The 16182-nt window shown below is 38.2% G+C and overlaps 1 protein-coding gene and 1 non-coding gene across 3 annotated transcripts; both read left to right on the forward strand.

The window, feature by feature from the left end:
- The first annotated feature begins 2535 nt into the window (after positions 1–2535).
- LOC115218056 (DNA repair protein complementing XP-A cells homolog) lies at positions 2536–15465 on the forward strand. Of its 2 annotated transcripts, none has more exons than XM_029787822.2 (7): positions 2536–2735; positions 4855–5026; positions 7125–7240; positions 8638–8743; positions 9400–9568; positions 11578–11695; positions 12446–15465. In XM_029787822.2, the coding sequence occupies exons 1-7, from the start codon at positions 2711–2713 to the stop codon at positions 12595–12597; spliced, it is 858 nt and encodes a 285-aa protein (XP_029643682.1). In that variant the 5' UTR covers positions 2536–2710; the 3' UTR covers positions 12598–15465. The 2 variants fall into 2 exon arrangements, with proteins under 2 accessions (XP_029643682.1, XP_036363751.1); XM_036507858.1 differs by having other exon boundaries at positions 2537–2735; positions 4864–5026.
- LOC115218165 lies at positions 8936–9040 on the forward strand. Its single transcript, XR_003882222.1, has one exon. It is a non-coding gene; the product is annotated as a U6 spliceosomal RNA (small nuclear RNA).
- Positions 15466–16182: the final 717 nt, after the last annotated feature.

The following is a 16182-nucleotide window of genomic DNA, read 5'->3' on the forward strand; positions in this document are numbered from 1 at the left end:
ATTTACGACAAAGGACAACTAAACCTTTGAGACCAGCAGCTGTGAGCCAGAAAACAGATCTGTAAAGTGAATTAGATTTATAGCTAGGTTGGTGCTCTCATGATGGTGGAAAGGCAGCAGAGCCATAAAGTCCTATCTCATAGGGGACAGGACTGGAAGGAATACAAAAAAAAAAAAAAAGACAGGTAGGGTGCAAGGAAGGATATCAGGTTGTTAGATGTGAAGCATATCTAGTAAGAAGAAAAGCTGAAGATGAGAAGCTTGTGGGGCTTCTGGTTACAGGGCTGTACATCAGTGTGAGTTAGGACATGTCAGTGAGATCCTTATGAAATGATAATGGCACTTATACTGTCTTATGGAAATATTGTTTTGAATATTGCTAAATAAAGAAAAATTACCTCAGGTGGCCCAACAGAAATATTATTGTCTAATGAAGCTGAAAGTACTACTAGGGGAAGGGATTGTTCCTGAGGTCTTGAAACTATCAGGAGAATTAGGATACTTGCTAATTACTTACATATTAATCAGGTAGTGCAGGGAGATGTAATCCCCAATGATTTGTTTAGCAGTATCATTTTATCAATAGCTAGAAAAGAGTAAAGACCCCCTTCGGTCATGAATGACCATAGGATTGCAACCAGAAAGTTCCCCTCTGAGGCACAAGTCCAGGTAAGGTTATTTATGGAAAACCACCAGTCTCCCCTTTCCACTGATGTTATCCAGGGAAAGGCGAAGGCTGATACAGCTTGGCACCAGTGATGTCACCACTCATTTCTATAGCTGAGTGAACTGGAGCAATGTGAAATAAAATGTCTTGCTCAAGAACACAACATACAGCCTGATCTGGGAATCGAACTCACTACCTCATGACAGCGAGCCCAATGCTCTAACAAACGAGCCTTGTGCTCCCACTAGAAGGACAATCAGATTAATGAAGCAAGTCATGAAAATGGCAGAGGAAATTCTAGTGCAGCTAATCATGAAGAGAATTAACTTGAATGATATATAGGTTAGATTTGTGCTTGAATGTAGAACCACTAACTTCAGAAGTTCCTAGATATGATAAAGCCACTACACTTGGTATTCATTGATTTGGAGGAGACTTCTGACATAGTACCTTGCACAGTAGTCTGATGTCATGAAGAAAATTTCATGTAAATGAATGACTTGTGAGTCATATATAGGGGCCATGTATATCAATAAATTCAGTGAGGAAGTTAGAATGCAGGGAGGTGCCCCTCAGGGTTTGGTTCTCAACCCCTCCTATTTATTGTTTTCCAGACCATAACAGAGTTCAAGACCAGTTATCCTTAGGGATTCTTGGATATCAGTGACTTAATTTTCACAGCTGTATCAATCAAAGAATTAGAAGGAAAGTTCCAAAAGTGGGAAAAAGGCTAAGAATTGAAGGCCTAATGATCTGTAGCACAGACAAAAGTTCTGTTAAGCAAGAAAGAATACAAGATACTATGCAGTGGGACTGAACCTAGAACCGTGTGGTTGGGGAGCAAACTTCTTACCACACAGCCACACCTTTCTAAATATTTCATTTTGTGTTCTTAAATGTGGTGCTCACATACTGTAGACCATGTTTCAACAACATCACTGTCAGACACTAAATAAAATCTTTACATACAAGATGTTATCAAAAAGTTCTCCCACCCTAACCCTAACCCTAACCCTAAAATAGATTGAAATGCAATAGATCGATACTAGGGTCATAATTATGGATGACATTTTCATTTGACACCGCTAGAAAAAAATCCCATTTTCTGTAGCGGTGTTGTATGAAATTGTCACCCATAATTATGACCCTAGTATCGATCTATTGCATTTCAATCTATTTTCGCAAATGTAAATAAACCCAATCTGTTTCTTAAACAAGGGACATATTCATACAGCACAGAATCTTTTCCCCCCAAATGGAGGTGAGCGATTGGTTAAAATTGCCGAAATGCTCGAAATTTCCGACGAAATATCTTACAAACTATAGAATTTTCTCAATAAAGCCAAGAAAAAATGATGTTTTATAAACACATTCTACCAGTATACGAAGTTTAAAAGTGTTTAGTTAACTAGAAATTGTGTTGACATCTGCCGTTCAAAAGGAAAAGATCCATCTTTTTCTCTTGGCTTTATTGAGAAAATTCTATAGTTTGTATGATATTTGTTTTTTTTTCTTCAATTTCTGCAATTTCAACCAATCAATGACGTCTATTGAGGTGAAAACATTCTGTGTCGGATGAATATGTCCCTCGTTTAAGAAACAGATTGGGTTTATTTACATTTCTGAAGAAAAAAAAGATACCCTTCCCCCACCCCTAACCCTAACCCTAAAACAGATTGAAATGCAATAGATCGATACTAGGGTCATAATCATGGGTGACAATTTCATATGACACCGCTAGAAAAAAACTGCCGTTCAAACCGAAAAGATCCAATTTTTTATTAAACAAAGTAAATAAAACACAAAAACACAAAGTAAGGATCGACTAGTCACGACTAGCTAGCGCGGATGCGCGAGTACGCGCACCGGGACCACCCTTCTTAAGTAGTACCCATTTTTGTCCCATGTGCTAACGATTCTGCTATCTTGCTGCCTTCAGAAAAACGAATAATATTATCAGCGATTGTGACATCGACCTTTATTAGGAGAGTGGCACCACTGTGAAGGGTGTGTGTTTGAGCGAGTCGTTGATATATTGACGAAATGGCATCTCCCGTCTCTCCGCTCGGTATGTAAACAACATTAACCATGTTTTATAGTCTCTCATCTACTTCGTTCAGTTTAGTGCCAGTCCTTCGGTATTGATCTAGAGAGTACTAGTGTGAGGGGAAAACGTGTTTCACTTTCTTTTTCAGTTCCTGAATCTAAGTCACGAAGGAAGGCTGTATGAATGAAGACAATCGAAAGATTGCCGTACTCTAAGTGTATGATAGCGAATTAAAAAAAATATTTCTCCATAATCGTTTGTCCGGCAAAATGTATATTCTGTTTTGCCGTTGACTGATCGGGAACTTGCCTACCCCAACAACTCCGAATAACACACACACACTCTATATATATATACATATACAAACAAAAGAAAAACTGGACCTGAAATGTATTATGTAATCATTTTAACATTGTGTATAATATTATATTAATTACTGTTTGAATCCACCATGCCTTTTTACAGAAGCTAAAAATAGTGTTGTGATCCTTTTCTGTAATTAGAATTTTATTGCATAAATGTCATATCATATAAATATATATGACATTTATGCAATAAAATACTAATTTTACTGATAAATTTCTGGGGCACTTTAAGCGAAAGGGAGACAACTTAGAATTGCTTGAAAAATAATATAAACATCGTGTGAGCTGTGGTAAATGCGAGGGTCACTACTCCCATGGCCAAACGGAACTAAATCCTTAAACGTTGGGGTTTGTCAGTGAACCATTTCTTCCAACCTGTGTCTTCTGAGACGTTTGGAGAAGTTGGACATCCGGCAGCGAAGTTCTTGTCATCGTTGGCGGCTCGTCTCACCGAGGTGTCAAGTGATTCCCGTGAGGGTGCTTGGCTATTTTAACGCCTTAGCCTTGCCATTGCCCGTGATAATGCCGCGAGCGTGTTGGCTTGTTTCAGTAGGTTCTATTGAATCTTGTGGTAAGCCACCGATTGATGCACTTAGCGTTGAATTGATGTTTATTTTTGTTTCCTTTGCCGGTATTGGATTTGTATTTTTATGTGGTTTAGTATTGCCTTTGGCGGAGGTAAAACGCGTGCACCCCTCCTAATCATTTACGTTCGCTGATATATCATATGGAAAAGATCCCATATCATATATATACATGTTAAAGGTACTACTTAAGAAAAGTGCGCGCACTCGCGCATCCGCGCTAGCTAGTCATGACTAGTCGATCCTACAACGACTACCTAGCAAAGTAAATAAAACACAAAATAAATATTTTTTAAAACAAAGTAAATAAAACAAAGTAAATAATTATTTTTAAACAAAGTAAATAAAACAAAAACACGAAGTAAGGATCGACTAGTCACGACTAGCTAGCGCGGATGCGCGAGTACGCGAGTGCGCGCACCGGGACCACTCTTCTTAAGTAGTACCCATGTTAAATATGTAAACAATCACCGGTGGGGATGGATTTCTATCAGTCATTTAATGAACAGAATTACTTGCTCCTGAATTAAGGTGAGTATCACACAGACGTGTGTTCCATTAACGTAATCCTCGGGCAGAATAAACGTGAGACCAATGTGTGACAAGGCCTTTTGAATTACAGGTACAATTCACCCGACAGGCTTTAGAAAAGTGGTAAACTCCTGTGTTTGACCCGAGCAATAAAAAAAAATTAGTGCAATAGGTGTAAAACAACATGTAGTAAACGAATATAAAAAAAAAAAAAAAAAAAATGCGCGCTGGCGAACGGATCAGGAATGTTCCGAGTCCTCTCACCACTTCCCCGTTCGTCGGCGAATTTTTTTTACTTCATATTCGTTTACTAGACATTATTTTACACCTAGTACACTTTTTTTTTTCAGTTTTGGGGTGGGGGAGGCGGGGGGGGTGCGGACTCGGATAATTCACACGAACCAGTAACCCCACTTTGACACACGGTCACAAACAGGAAAAAAATAGTGTAATTGGTGTAAAACAACGTGTAATAAACGAATATAAAAAAAAAATGCGTGCGAGCACACAGGGGGTGGGGCAGAGGACTCGGAAAATTCACTTGCTCAAGGTGCCATGCAGTGGGACTGAACCCGGAACCGTGTGGTTGGGAAGAATATCCATTTTCTTTAGGGAAAAAAATCAGATTTTGCTTTGTATTTTTATTTCATGTCATTTTAGCCTCTACAGAAGCTGAAGAAGATTTCCCAGATGACAATATCCCAGATGAAGCTCTTGTGGAACCTTCTGAAAAGTCATTATCTGCTGCTTTGAGAGCTAGGATTGAACGCAACCGACAGAGAGCGCTGATGCTTAGACAAGCCCGACTGAACAGTAAACCCTACTCAAAACCGTTAGTAGTAACTATTTAAAATTTTGTTCTAGTTTAACTTTAAGTTGGTATTGACCAATCAAAAACATTCCAAGCATGGCCATCTAATCTTTAGTTCAGACTTTGTGTATTCCGGACTACATTAATGTCAGGCATTGTGTCTCTAGTAGAAATATTACCATTATTGGATGAGGAACTTGCAGAATTGTTTGTTCATTGAACAAAATAAAATGCTCTGTCATATTTCTTCCAGATGTTAATATACTGAGTTCAAATTCAGCTGAAGCCAATTTGCCTCTCATCTTTTTTGGGGTTGATAAAATAACCAGTTAAATATTGAGGCTGGTGTAATTGACCATCCCTCTTCATCTTGTGCCAAAATCTGACAATGATTTTCTATATATCACTAGTGGAGAGATGAGTTACTGCTATCTGTAGCGGTGAAGCACCCATCACTGATGAGATCAAGGAAGATCGAAATCATGTAAATCAGTGTTCTTGGTACTGAAATTGGTGGGAATTTATCTCCCTGCTGGCAATATAAACAAAGAAGCATGCATTCTGCACCATAATCCTATATGAAAGTTTCTCTCATGGCATCTACTGCAGTAAAGTTTGTTCTAACAGAACATTCATATTTTAGTGGGGATAAATGTTACCTTTCACTTATTATTATTATTATTATTATTGTTAAGGTGGTGAGCTGGCAGAATTGTTAGCAAGCCGGACAAATTGCTTAGCAGTATTTTGTCTGCCACTACATTCTGAGTTCAAATGCCGCCAAGGTCGACTTTGCCTTTCATCCTTTCAAGGTCAATAAATTAAGTACCAGTGAAACACTGGGGTCGACATAATCGACTAGTCCCCTCCCCCAAAATTTCAAGGCCTTGTGCCTTCACTAATATGGATTATTATTATTATTATTATTATATTATTATTATTATTAGCATGCCGGGCAAAATGCTTTGTGGTATTTTGTCTGCCACTACATTCTGAGTTCAAATTCCGCTGAGGTCAACTTTGCCTTTCATCCTTTCGGGTTCGATAAATTAAGTTGCAGTGAAATACTAGGGTCGATGTATTCAACAAATTTCAGGCCTTGTGCCTATTATAGAAAGGATTATTATTATTATTATTATTATTATTATTATTATTATTATTATTATTATTATTATTATTATTATTATTATCATCATCATTATTATTATCATTATTCATCAGTGAGCTGGCAGAATCATTAGCATGCTGGACAAAATACTTAGCAGCATTTTTCCTGGCTTTATGTTCTGAGTTCAGCATTCTGCTAAGGTTAACTTTGCCTTTCATCCTTTGAGAGAGTTGATAAAATAAGGACCAGTTCAATACTGTGGTCAATGTAACCAATTTTTCCTCTCCTCAAAATTGCTGACCTTCTGCCAATAGTAGAAAGAATTATTATTATTATTATTATTATTATCAACTCAGGTTTTGTTGTAACTCTTGAAGTCTTGTATGTATAGCGGGTTTACCACCTGCAGCCTATGGTACCATGCTATCTGTTCTTTTCAACTATCTGATCCTTTCCTTATTATTCTGGTCATGCCAAGGAGGCAAACCTTTTGTAACAACTCTACTGGGCACTCTATTCTGATTTCCTTTATATTCCTCTTGGTGCCTCTTGATACTGTCCCCAAGGACCCAACATTAATTGGCACTGTCTTCACCTTCTTCATTTTCCATAGTCGGGTTATTTTGTACTTAAGAGGATTGTACACGTCTATTTTTTTGCCTTCCTTTTTGACTATTTGTGGGTCAAAGGGGCATGCAACATCAACTATATAGCCTGTGATGCACCTTGTGCACTACCCCAACCCGGTCTAGCACCTGATCTGTTTGGATTTGGTATTCTCACAGGATTTTGCAGGTCTCCAACTCCACCACTCCGCAGTTCGTGCTCATGCCACATCTTGCCTCTCTCTAGACCCCACTTTCCACACAGTTTCCAATACAGCGCTTTTGCTACCTCATCATGTCACCACAACTTATAGTGGTTTTGGCCAAGTGTAGGGCATTCATTCATGATATGGGCCATAGTTTCGTCAACTCTCTTACAGATTCTTACCATTTTACCATATTGCAGCAATGGCCAGAGTATAATGAAGGTTTGCAACAGTGAAATCGATACTGGAGCAGGATTTTTCTTAGATGAAGACCAAGAAAGAGATCTGAAGAACCAGAAAGTGATTTACGATGAAGGTAAAGATCAAACAGTAGTGGAATGGTTTTACTGTGTTTATGTGTTTGCTTTCCAATTCTCTACTCATACATGTGTCACACTGTCCTCTTCCTACCCCTCCCCACATGTGTCACACTGTCCGCTTCCTACCCCTCCCCACATGTGTCACACTGTCCTCTTCCTACCCCTCCCCACATGTGTCACACTGCCCTCTTCCTACCCCTCCTCACATGTGTCACACTGCCCGATTCCTACCCCTCCCCACATGTGTCACACTGTCCTCTTCATACTCCTCTCCACATGTGTCACACTATCCTCTTCATACCCATCTCCACATGTGTCACACTATCCTCTTCATACCCATCTCCACATGTGTCACACTGTCCTCTTCATACCCCCTCACCACATGTGCCACACTGACCTCTTCTTACCCTCCCCACATGTGTCTCACTCCTCTTCCTACCCCTCCCCACATGTGTCACCCTGTTCTCTTCCTACCCCTCCCCACATCTGTCACACTGTTCTCTTCTTGTCTCCTTCCTGTACATGTCACTCCATTCCCTTCCTGCCCCCTTCGCACGTGTGTCTCTCTGTTCTCTTCCTGTCCCCTTCTTACATGTGTCAACCTGTCATCTTTCTGTCTCTTATGTTACGCTGTTCTCTTCCTATCTTCTTTCCCACATGTATCACCTTGTCCACTTCCTGTCTCGTTCTTGCACATGTCATTCTACTTTCTTCCTTTTTAATTTTTACATGTGCAACCCTGACCACTTTTATCTCTTTCCCACATGTCATTTCAATCCCACACTAAACCGAGACAAGGGACTTAAATCTTTCGACTAAAGGGAGACCACTCTTCTCTCAGCTATAAACCCAAACTACCACTTCTCAGTCATTTCTGTTTTTGTTTTTGATTTTATTAAAGATCACCTTTACTTTTCTCAGCTACTGCCATACTGTTTCTGCCAATGAAGTTTCACAGACAAAGGGTTGCTCAACTTGAGGCTATAGCAAGAGACTTGCTCAAGCAGTGATGTAGTTGGTTCAAACCTGAAACTGAACAAACTTCTTAATCACATAGATATACCTTTCATTATCATCATAATCATCCTCATCATCGTTTTCCTCCTCCCCTCCTCCTATCTTACCATCACCACTTCTACTACCACCAGCATTTCCTCCTCCATGATCATGACCACTGCCACGACTATGATGTACGATATTTAACTGCATGGTGTAAGATATCTGAATACATGGCGTAGGATATCACACCACATGCTGTAGGATACCTACTCTCATGGTTTAAAATATCAGACCACAGGTATTGGATACCAGACCAGTTATTGTTGGATACTAGGATACCACATGATGTAGGGATAACCTATTGATTGAAATAAATCAATTCTATTTCTTGCAGCTCCTTCTTTACTAATTGGTTCCTGTAACTGTGAAAATTGTGACCAAAAGTTTACAGAGTCTTATTTGCTGAAGAACTTTGAATGTTTTGTCTGCGATTCTTGCCGGTGAGATTTATTTATTTATTTTATTTACTTATTTGCTAAGAGGTTAGTCATTGATTTGGTGAGAATGACAAAAGAGCATTTATAATTCAGCGTAAACTAACTTAACATGGATGATAATTTATGAATTTTACTCTAAAAATGGATTGTATAAGCTTTGACAATGAGATGATAAAAAAATTAATAAAAAATTAATATTGCTTCGGCAATACATATACTAAAATTGGAACGATACAGAGAAGATTAGCATGGCCCCTGCGCAAGGATGACACGCAAATTCGTGAAGCGTTCCATATTTTTCACAGCGGTGGTGCCCCAGGATGGCCGCGGCCTTTGGGCTAAAGCATTTTTAAGGATTTAAAGAAAAAAGTTGTAAATTTACTTTATACATTGTAAGTTAATGATTTCACTGTGTTTGATAAAATCTCATTTTCTTTTAATAACCATTACAAGTTTTATCATATATCATATGATATATCATGCAGGTAAAATTTAGTCTGCTAATTATGTTACCTCACTTCCCCCCCTCCACTGCTACTAAAGCTTAATGTTCCTTTCAACATGCTCAGTGTTCCCTTGGGGGCGGTACTGTCCACATTGAGAACCTTTGCTCCATACAAATGCATGTTTTCACAACAAATATGTGTATAATTATTCAGGGAAGAAAACGATGAAACATACAACCTAATTACTAAAACGGATGCAAAGACGAAATATTTACTTAACGATGTCGATCTGGACAAACGAGAACCAAAGCTGAAATTCATTGTAAGAAAGAACCCACACAACCCAAGATGGGGTGATATGAAATTATATTTAGAGTCTCAGGTAAGAAGAACATGATGTTATCCCTCCCCGTCACCTATAAAAGACCCACCCCACTCCTCTTCTCATTCCCTCATACATTTCTGTTGTTTCCGTCAATTCTCAATCCATGGCTTTTAGCCCCTGTAACTGCAATTTCTCTGCAACCTCCATCGTTCCCTCACCTGCCATTTCTTACATTCTGTCATTACAACAACAAAAGGAGGTTCTTCTATGCTGTTAATTGATTTACTAGAAATAGCAGTCGATTGTCAATCATACTAAGCCTAGTGGCTATGTGGTAAGAAGCTTGCTTCCCAAACATATGGTTGTAGGTTCAGTCCTACTGTGTAGCACCTTTGGACAAGTGTCTTCTACTTATAGCCCTAGGTTTTCTAAGTGGATTTGTTAGAGAGAAACTGAAAGAAGCTGGTTGTGTGTGTGTGTTTGTACACACACGCACATGCACGCATGCACATGCATACAAGTAAACACGTGTGTGTGTGTCTTGACAACTGGTGTTTACTTGTTTTATGTCTGCATAACTTAGCAGTCTAGCAACAAGAGACCGATAGAATAAGAATCAGACTTAAAAAGAAAGTATGTAGTGGGGCTGATTTGTTTGGCAGAACCCTTCAAAATGGTGCTCCAGCCTGGCCACAGTCAACTGAAACAAGTAAAAAATAAACGATAAAAGTAAGAAGTCCACACACATTTAAAGAATTTGTCTGAAAAGCAAAATGGAATAGTCATGGTTGGAATGAGCTGATCATATCTGTATTTGATTAAGGTTGAGTTGGAGCTAAACTACAAGACAACACAAATATATTGATGATGAGGAATGCCTCCCTCCACATCCTCCTTCCACTGCTGCTACACACAGACACACCTGTCTGCTATTTCTTTTACTGTATTCCATTTTAACTACTTATTTCTTTATTGCCCACAAGGGGCTAAACATAGAGGGGACAAACGAGGAAAGACAAAGGGATTAAGTCGGATTACATTGACACCAATGCATAACTGGTACTTAATTTATCGACCCGAAAGGATGAAAGGCGATGTCGACCTTGCGGAATTTGAACTCAGAACGTAATGCCAGACGATATACCGCTAAGCATTTCGCCCGGCATGCTAACGTTTCTGCCAGCTTGCCGCCTTAAATTCCATTTTAACTACTATCCTGTCATTCCCTCTCTCTCTCATTGCAACTTCTGATGACACTCTTGCCCTTGATATTCTGCTGCCCCCACCGTTACAAGTTCTTTCCTATCACTGTCTTGCCTCAGCTCTTGTTTGTCACTCTCTCCCTCTTATATTCACCCTCTCAGTAACATTGAGCTGGTGAATATAAGAGGGTGAGAGTTCTTTCCTGTTTTGCTTCTTACTTGGCAACTCCACTAATTGTGGTGACCTGAAAAAAATACACTCCTGTGTAAAGTGGTTGGTGTTAAGAAAGGGCATCCAGTCGTAGAGACTGTGCCAAAGATGACATGGAGCAGGGTGATGCTCTCTGGTTTACCAGCTCCTCTCAAACTGTCTAACCCATGCCAGCATGGAAAATGGGTGTTAAGTGATGATGATGATGATGATGATGATTTCACAATCATGTAGGCGTAGGAGTGGCTGTGTTGTAAGTAGCTTGCTTACCAACCACATGGTTCTGGGTTCAGTCCCACTGCGTGGCACCTTGGGCAAGTGTCTTCTACTATAGCCTCGGGCTGACCAAAGCCTTGTGAGTGGACTTGGTAGACGGAAACTGAAAGAAGCCTGTCGTATATATGTATATATATATGTGTGTGTCTGTGTTTGTCCCCCCAACATCGCTTGACAACCGATGCTGGTGTGTTTACGTCCCCGAAACTTAGCGGTTCGGCAAAAGAGGCCGATAGAATAAGCACTAGGCTTACAAAGAATAAGTCCTGGGGTCGATTAGCTCAACTAAAGGCGGTGCTCCAGCATGGCCACAGTCAAAATGACTGAAACAAGTAAAAGAGTAAAGAGTAAAGAGTAATGGTTTTTGTTTCTTACAGGTGAAGCGTCGAGCCATTGTTGTCTGGGAATCAGAAGAAAAGATTGAAGCAGCTAAAGAAGCTAAAACAGAGAAAAGAGCAAACATGAAGAAGAAAAAGTTTAACAAGAAAATGAAAGGTTGTACTTCATTGTACTTCGTTTGCCCTCTTGGTTTTCATTTGTCTTTAGAAGCAGGTATAGCTGTGAGCTAAGAAGTTTGCTTCCCGACCATGCTCGGGCAAGTATCTTCTGCTATAGCCCTGGGCTAACCAAAGCCTCGTCAGTGGATTTGTTAGATGGAAGCTGGAGGAAGCCCATCGTATATGAATATATGTAAATGTATGTGTGTGTGTGCCTCCTTGTCTTGGCATCATGTGATAATTGTAAATGAGTGTCCCTGTCATACAAGCAGTGTCATTTTTTCTTAATATTCTGCCAAAACATGTCTGGCTGTGGGTAAATATTACCTTATTTGGAAACTGGTGAGTGTTGGTGACAGGAAGGGCATCCAGCCAGAAAAAAATCCTCCTCCGTAAAAACCCTGTCTGACCCATGCAAGGATGGAGAGGTGGCTACCAAAATGATGGCGATAGTGATGATGATTGCTTATAAGAAATATGATATAATAAGGATAGCCAGGCTGGTTAGATATTGGGTTTCTTATAATTTCCATTTACCTATTCCATTTTCAAAGCTTTGGCTGGTCTGGAGCTATAGGCGCCACACAGTGGGACTGAACCTAAAACCATGTGGCTGTGAAGTGAATTTCTTAACCCCCAGTCATGCCTGTTCCTTTCATGTAAGAACTTGATAAGCATGAGTAATGACTTGATAAGCATCCTGCTTTTTGTAAGTTATTGACACAGTTTTTTAATTTATTGTTTACAGAACTGAGAATGTCAGTGCGGAGCAGTTTGTGGCAGAAACAGACTTCAACACATCAGCATAGTTATGGCGAAGAGAGTTATGACGAAGAAGAAGACATGTATTCAAAGACTTGCACAACTTGTGGAAATGTCATGACATATGAGAAGATGTAACAAGGGCACTTATGTATCAGGGTCCAGAGATATAGTTAGGGCCATTACTGTCACTGAAGCATTAATGGATCTAGACTTGTAATAAAGTCAAACTGTGTAACAAAGTCAAGGGGTCAAAGTTGAGATGAAAAGCAAGTGAATGAAATAACTGTGTCAATGATACAATGAGACAAATAATGTAATAGCATTCACTACTTAAGCAGTCTAGTGACATGATAACGATAATGATATAAAGCATGTACTGGCGTAACCCCTTGATATGAATAGTTTAATTAAATCTGGTGTGACTGGATTAACGGTGTAATTAGACCAATGATGAGATGACATTTGAAATATATCTTCTTCCATCAATTCTTGTTTATTTGGTCATAAAAAATTGTTTTTCTTCTTTCTTTGTTTTGCATTTTGTAAGGCTGGGTGAGATTTTTTATAATGTCTTGTAGACGTAATTCTTAAATAAAGTTATTTTTTTAGAATACTTTACCATTTGTGTAACTTCAAAATGTTACTGTTAATATTTTGATACGACAATATTAGGTTGTAAGCTTGTTGAATCATTAATATGCTGGATGAAATGTTTCACAGCATTTCTTTGGCTTTATATTCTGAGTTCAAATGCTGCTGAGATCAGCTTTGCCTTTCATCCTTTTGGGGTCAATAAAATAAATATCAACTGAACACTGGGGCTGGATGTAATCAACTTGCTCCCTCCCCTAAAATTTCAGGCCTTGTGCCTCTAGTAGAAAAGTAGGAGGGATTTCAATACATCATTATTTTTCATAATATCTCGTGGTCAAATTAGCTGTTTTTCCAAAGTTTCTTCTCTCATTTTAATCGTAATCATTTCAACTCCGCAAAATAATGAAACACTTGTTAAATTCATAGTTGTGAAGCTTCCACTGCCTACCAATAACAAACTCTATTTTATCTTGAGACCTTGTTTTAGGGGAAAAAAACCCAAAAAACCTCTCCATTCAGAAAATTAGTCATATCTTAGCTGCAAATACATTTTGCAACTCTAAATCCTGATCTCTTTCTTTGTCATTTGTATCTATATGTTATCTAGATTTTTCTCTTTTGTTTTTCCATCTTTCGTAATGCCAGCTTGGGTCACTCAGAGATTCAGCGTTGCTAGAAGACAAACCTTTTTAACAGTGCTATTTTGGGAACCTTCAAAATATCCAAAATTCTCTGTAATTAAATAAAATATCAAACTTATAGGAGAGGGTATTGCTGTTGTTGTTGCGCAGCCTTGCTCCAGCATCTGGTTCCATCTTTGGCGATCTGTCTTTTATTAGATCCAATGACTCTTCCTTTTTTTAAGATAGTAGGATGGGGTTTGAATCAGGAGATTTGACTGCTATTTCTAGCAGGATGAGTTACTACATAGAGGCTCTCTCTCATTATCTCAGCGTTGCAGTTGTTGGATATGTTATTTCAATTATTTTCTGAATCAGATCAAGTATATCAAGGCTATGCTACAAATGATTCTGCTTAATCTGTTGGAAGTCAATGATTTCAAGAAGAGAGAGAGAGAGGGGGGAATAATTCCAGAGGGTTGGTGTTATAAGGAAGAAGGACAGAATGAAGTAGTTAGTGCAGTGACCTTGGAGTTAGATACAGTATAGGTAATGGGAGGAGGAGAGAATAGTGAATTAGGTGTGCTTAATAAATGTCTTCTTTTTTTTTTATAAGTTAGGAGCTGAGCCTATCCATTAGACTACTATTCAGGTAATATAGTTCGTAGATCAAAGGGACGCAACGTATCAAGTGTGAGAAATTATGTACCACAAGGAACATCAGGCCAAGAAACTCAGCCCTTCACATTGCAGTAAATCGCCAAGTGTTGACAGTCCTTGTCCTGTATCGTTAACGAAGATGTGCAAGGGAGATAACTCGCTACTCGTAAAGAATCCTAAAACGTTAGAATATCACACTAAACATAACCCATTTTAAGCGAAAAGGCTGAGAAGGTTGGAGTGTGTCGGTGTGTGACTTTATGCTAGTTGATTGTCCTTTCTCTGGATACTATCTGGAATGTTTGGTTTACTGTTTTAGATGTGAGTTTTACCTGATCTTTTTGAGAGGCAATAATGTGTGGGAAGGGCAAGATTAGTGACGCAGGATCTATTTAAAAAAAACAACACTCATTAATTAGAAAACCTGAAATACATTTAAATATCACAAAGCATCATTGTGGGGCTAACTAAGAATGTCAAGAATGAAACACATTTTTTCTTTACTATTGATGTACAGCATAATAGCTTAGGAAGAATGTGTTTACCATTTTTTCTCCAGCATACAAGTTGATGTAGTATATAATATAAATATTCAGACATCTTCACTATCTTTCCAAATTCTTTCAAATGGAATGTTTGACTCTCCAAAACCATCTTGGTACATTAGTCAACCTACCTTTTTTAATTGTAAATTTTGGTCTGAAAAATTTGACTTGTCTGCTAGAAAATATGGTATGTATTTTTTTTTTTATCCACTGTGAAGTTTTGTTGTGTATAAATTTATGTCAAATGACTACACAGGATATTTTTTTTTATTTGAAAAAATTCAGATCTTTGGTTTTTCTCAATGTTGTTTACACTTTTCATATCTTTCACAAGCAACATCTCAGTAACACTATTTTCTTCCAGCATACAAGTTGAATTTTTCAGATGGAAATTTATAGCAAAAAATAAGTTGGTTGATTTACTCACCAACATGACTTTGGAGGATCTAAAATTCCACATGAAATGCAACAGGATTTGGAAATCTAGTGATAATGTTTGAATGTTTATACTATGTCATCCTGTATGCTGGAAAACACAGTTAAATCACTTTTCTAGACATACTTGGATTAATTTGTAGCATATTGTTGTCATGTTTTTTAACAATACATTATATACAATAAAGTATTTATATAAAATTTCCTAACACTTTGTTGTTAAATTTTCTAGATGTTCATTAGTTATATAGCATGGCTGTGTGGTAAGAAGTTTGCTTTCCAACCACATGGTTCTAGGTTCATTCCCTCTGTGTGGCATTTAGGTAAGTGTCTTCTACAATAGCCTTGGGCAACCCAAACCTCTTGTAAGTGAAAACCGGATGACACCCATTGTGTGTGGGTGTGAGTATATATATATATATATTATATATATATATATACATACACATACTAGTGTGTGTGTGTATATATATATATAAGCAATAGGTAATTTCCGAAAAGTTAAAATTTTGCTGTTTCCACCCCCTAATCCTGTTCTAATCAACAAGAAAACCAGTGCGTGCAAAATTTAGGTCAACTGAACAACTGCTAGGCGACCCTCAAATGCCTTGAAGCTGGAACTTAGTATATGCAATGGTTAATTCTGTTCAAAAACAGTATACTGTTCTCTATCTTGACCAGTTTCCTTTTTCTTCTTAGAGAAATTTATGTGGATACATCCAGGCAATCCCAGCAAATGTTTAAAAATGTTCTGAATCAAATTTACCAATAGTTAATTTTGAAAAATTCCTGAAATAACATGAAAACTTAAGAAATATTAGGTTTTCTTAATAAAGCACACAACTTCTGTAAGAAAAACAATTTTT

Source organism: Octopus sinensis, linkage group LG12, assembly GCF_006345805.1.
Source record: "Octopus sinensis linkage group LG12, ASM634580v1, whole genome shotgun sequence".
Classification (NCBI taxonomy): Eukaryota; Metazoa; Mollusca; class Cephalopoda; order Octopoda; family Octopodidae; genus Octopus; species Octopus sinensis.

Bases quoted from the DNA above. Each gene is read 5' to 3' on its own strand.
- LOC115218056 (XM_029787822.2), top strand. From the start codon at position 2,711: ATGGCATCTCCCGTCTCTCCGCTCG. The intron at 2,736-4,854 runs GTATGTAAACAA...ATGTCATTTTAG, and splicing joins ATCTCCCGTCTCTCCGCTCG to CCTCTACAGAAGCTGAAGAA. The intron at 8,744-9,399 runs GTGAGATTTATT...ATAATTATTCAG, and splicing joins TTTGTCTGCGATTCTTGCCG to GGAAGAAAACGATGAAACAT.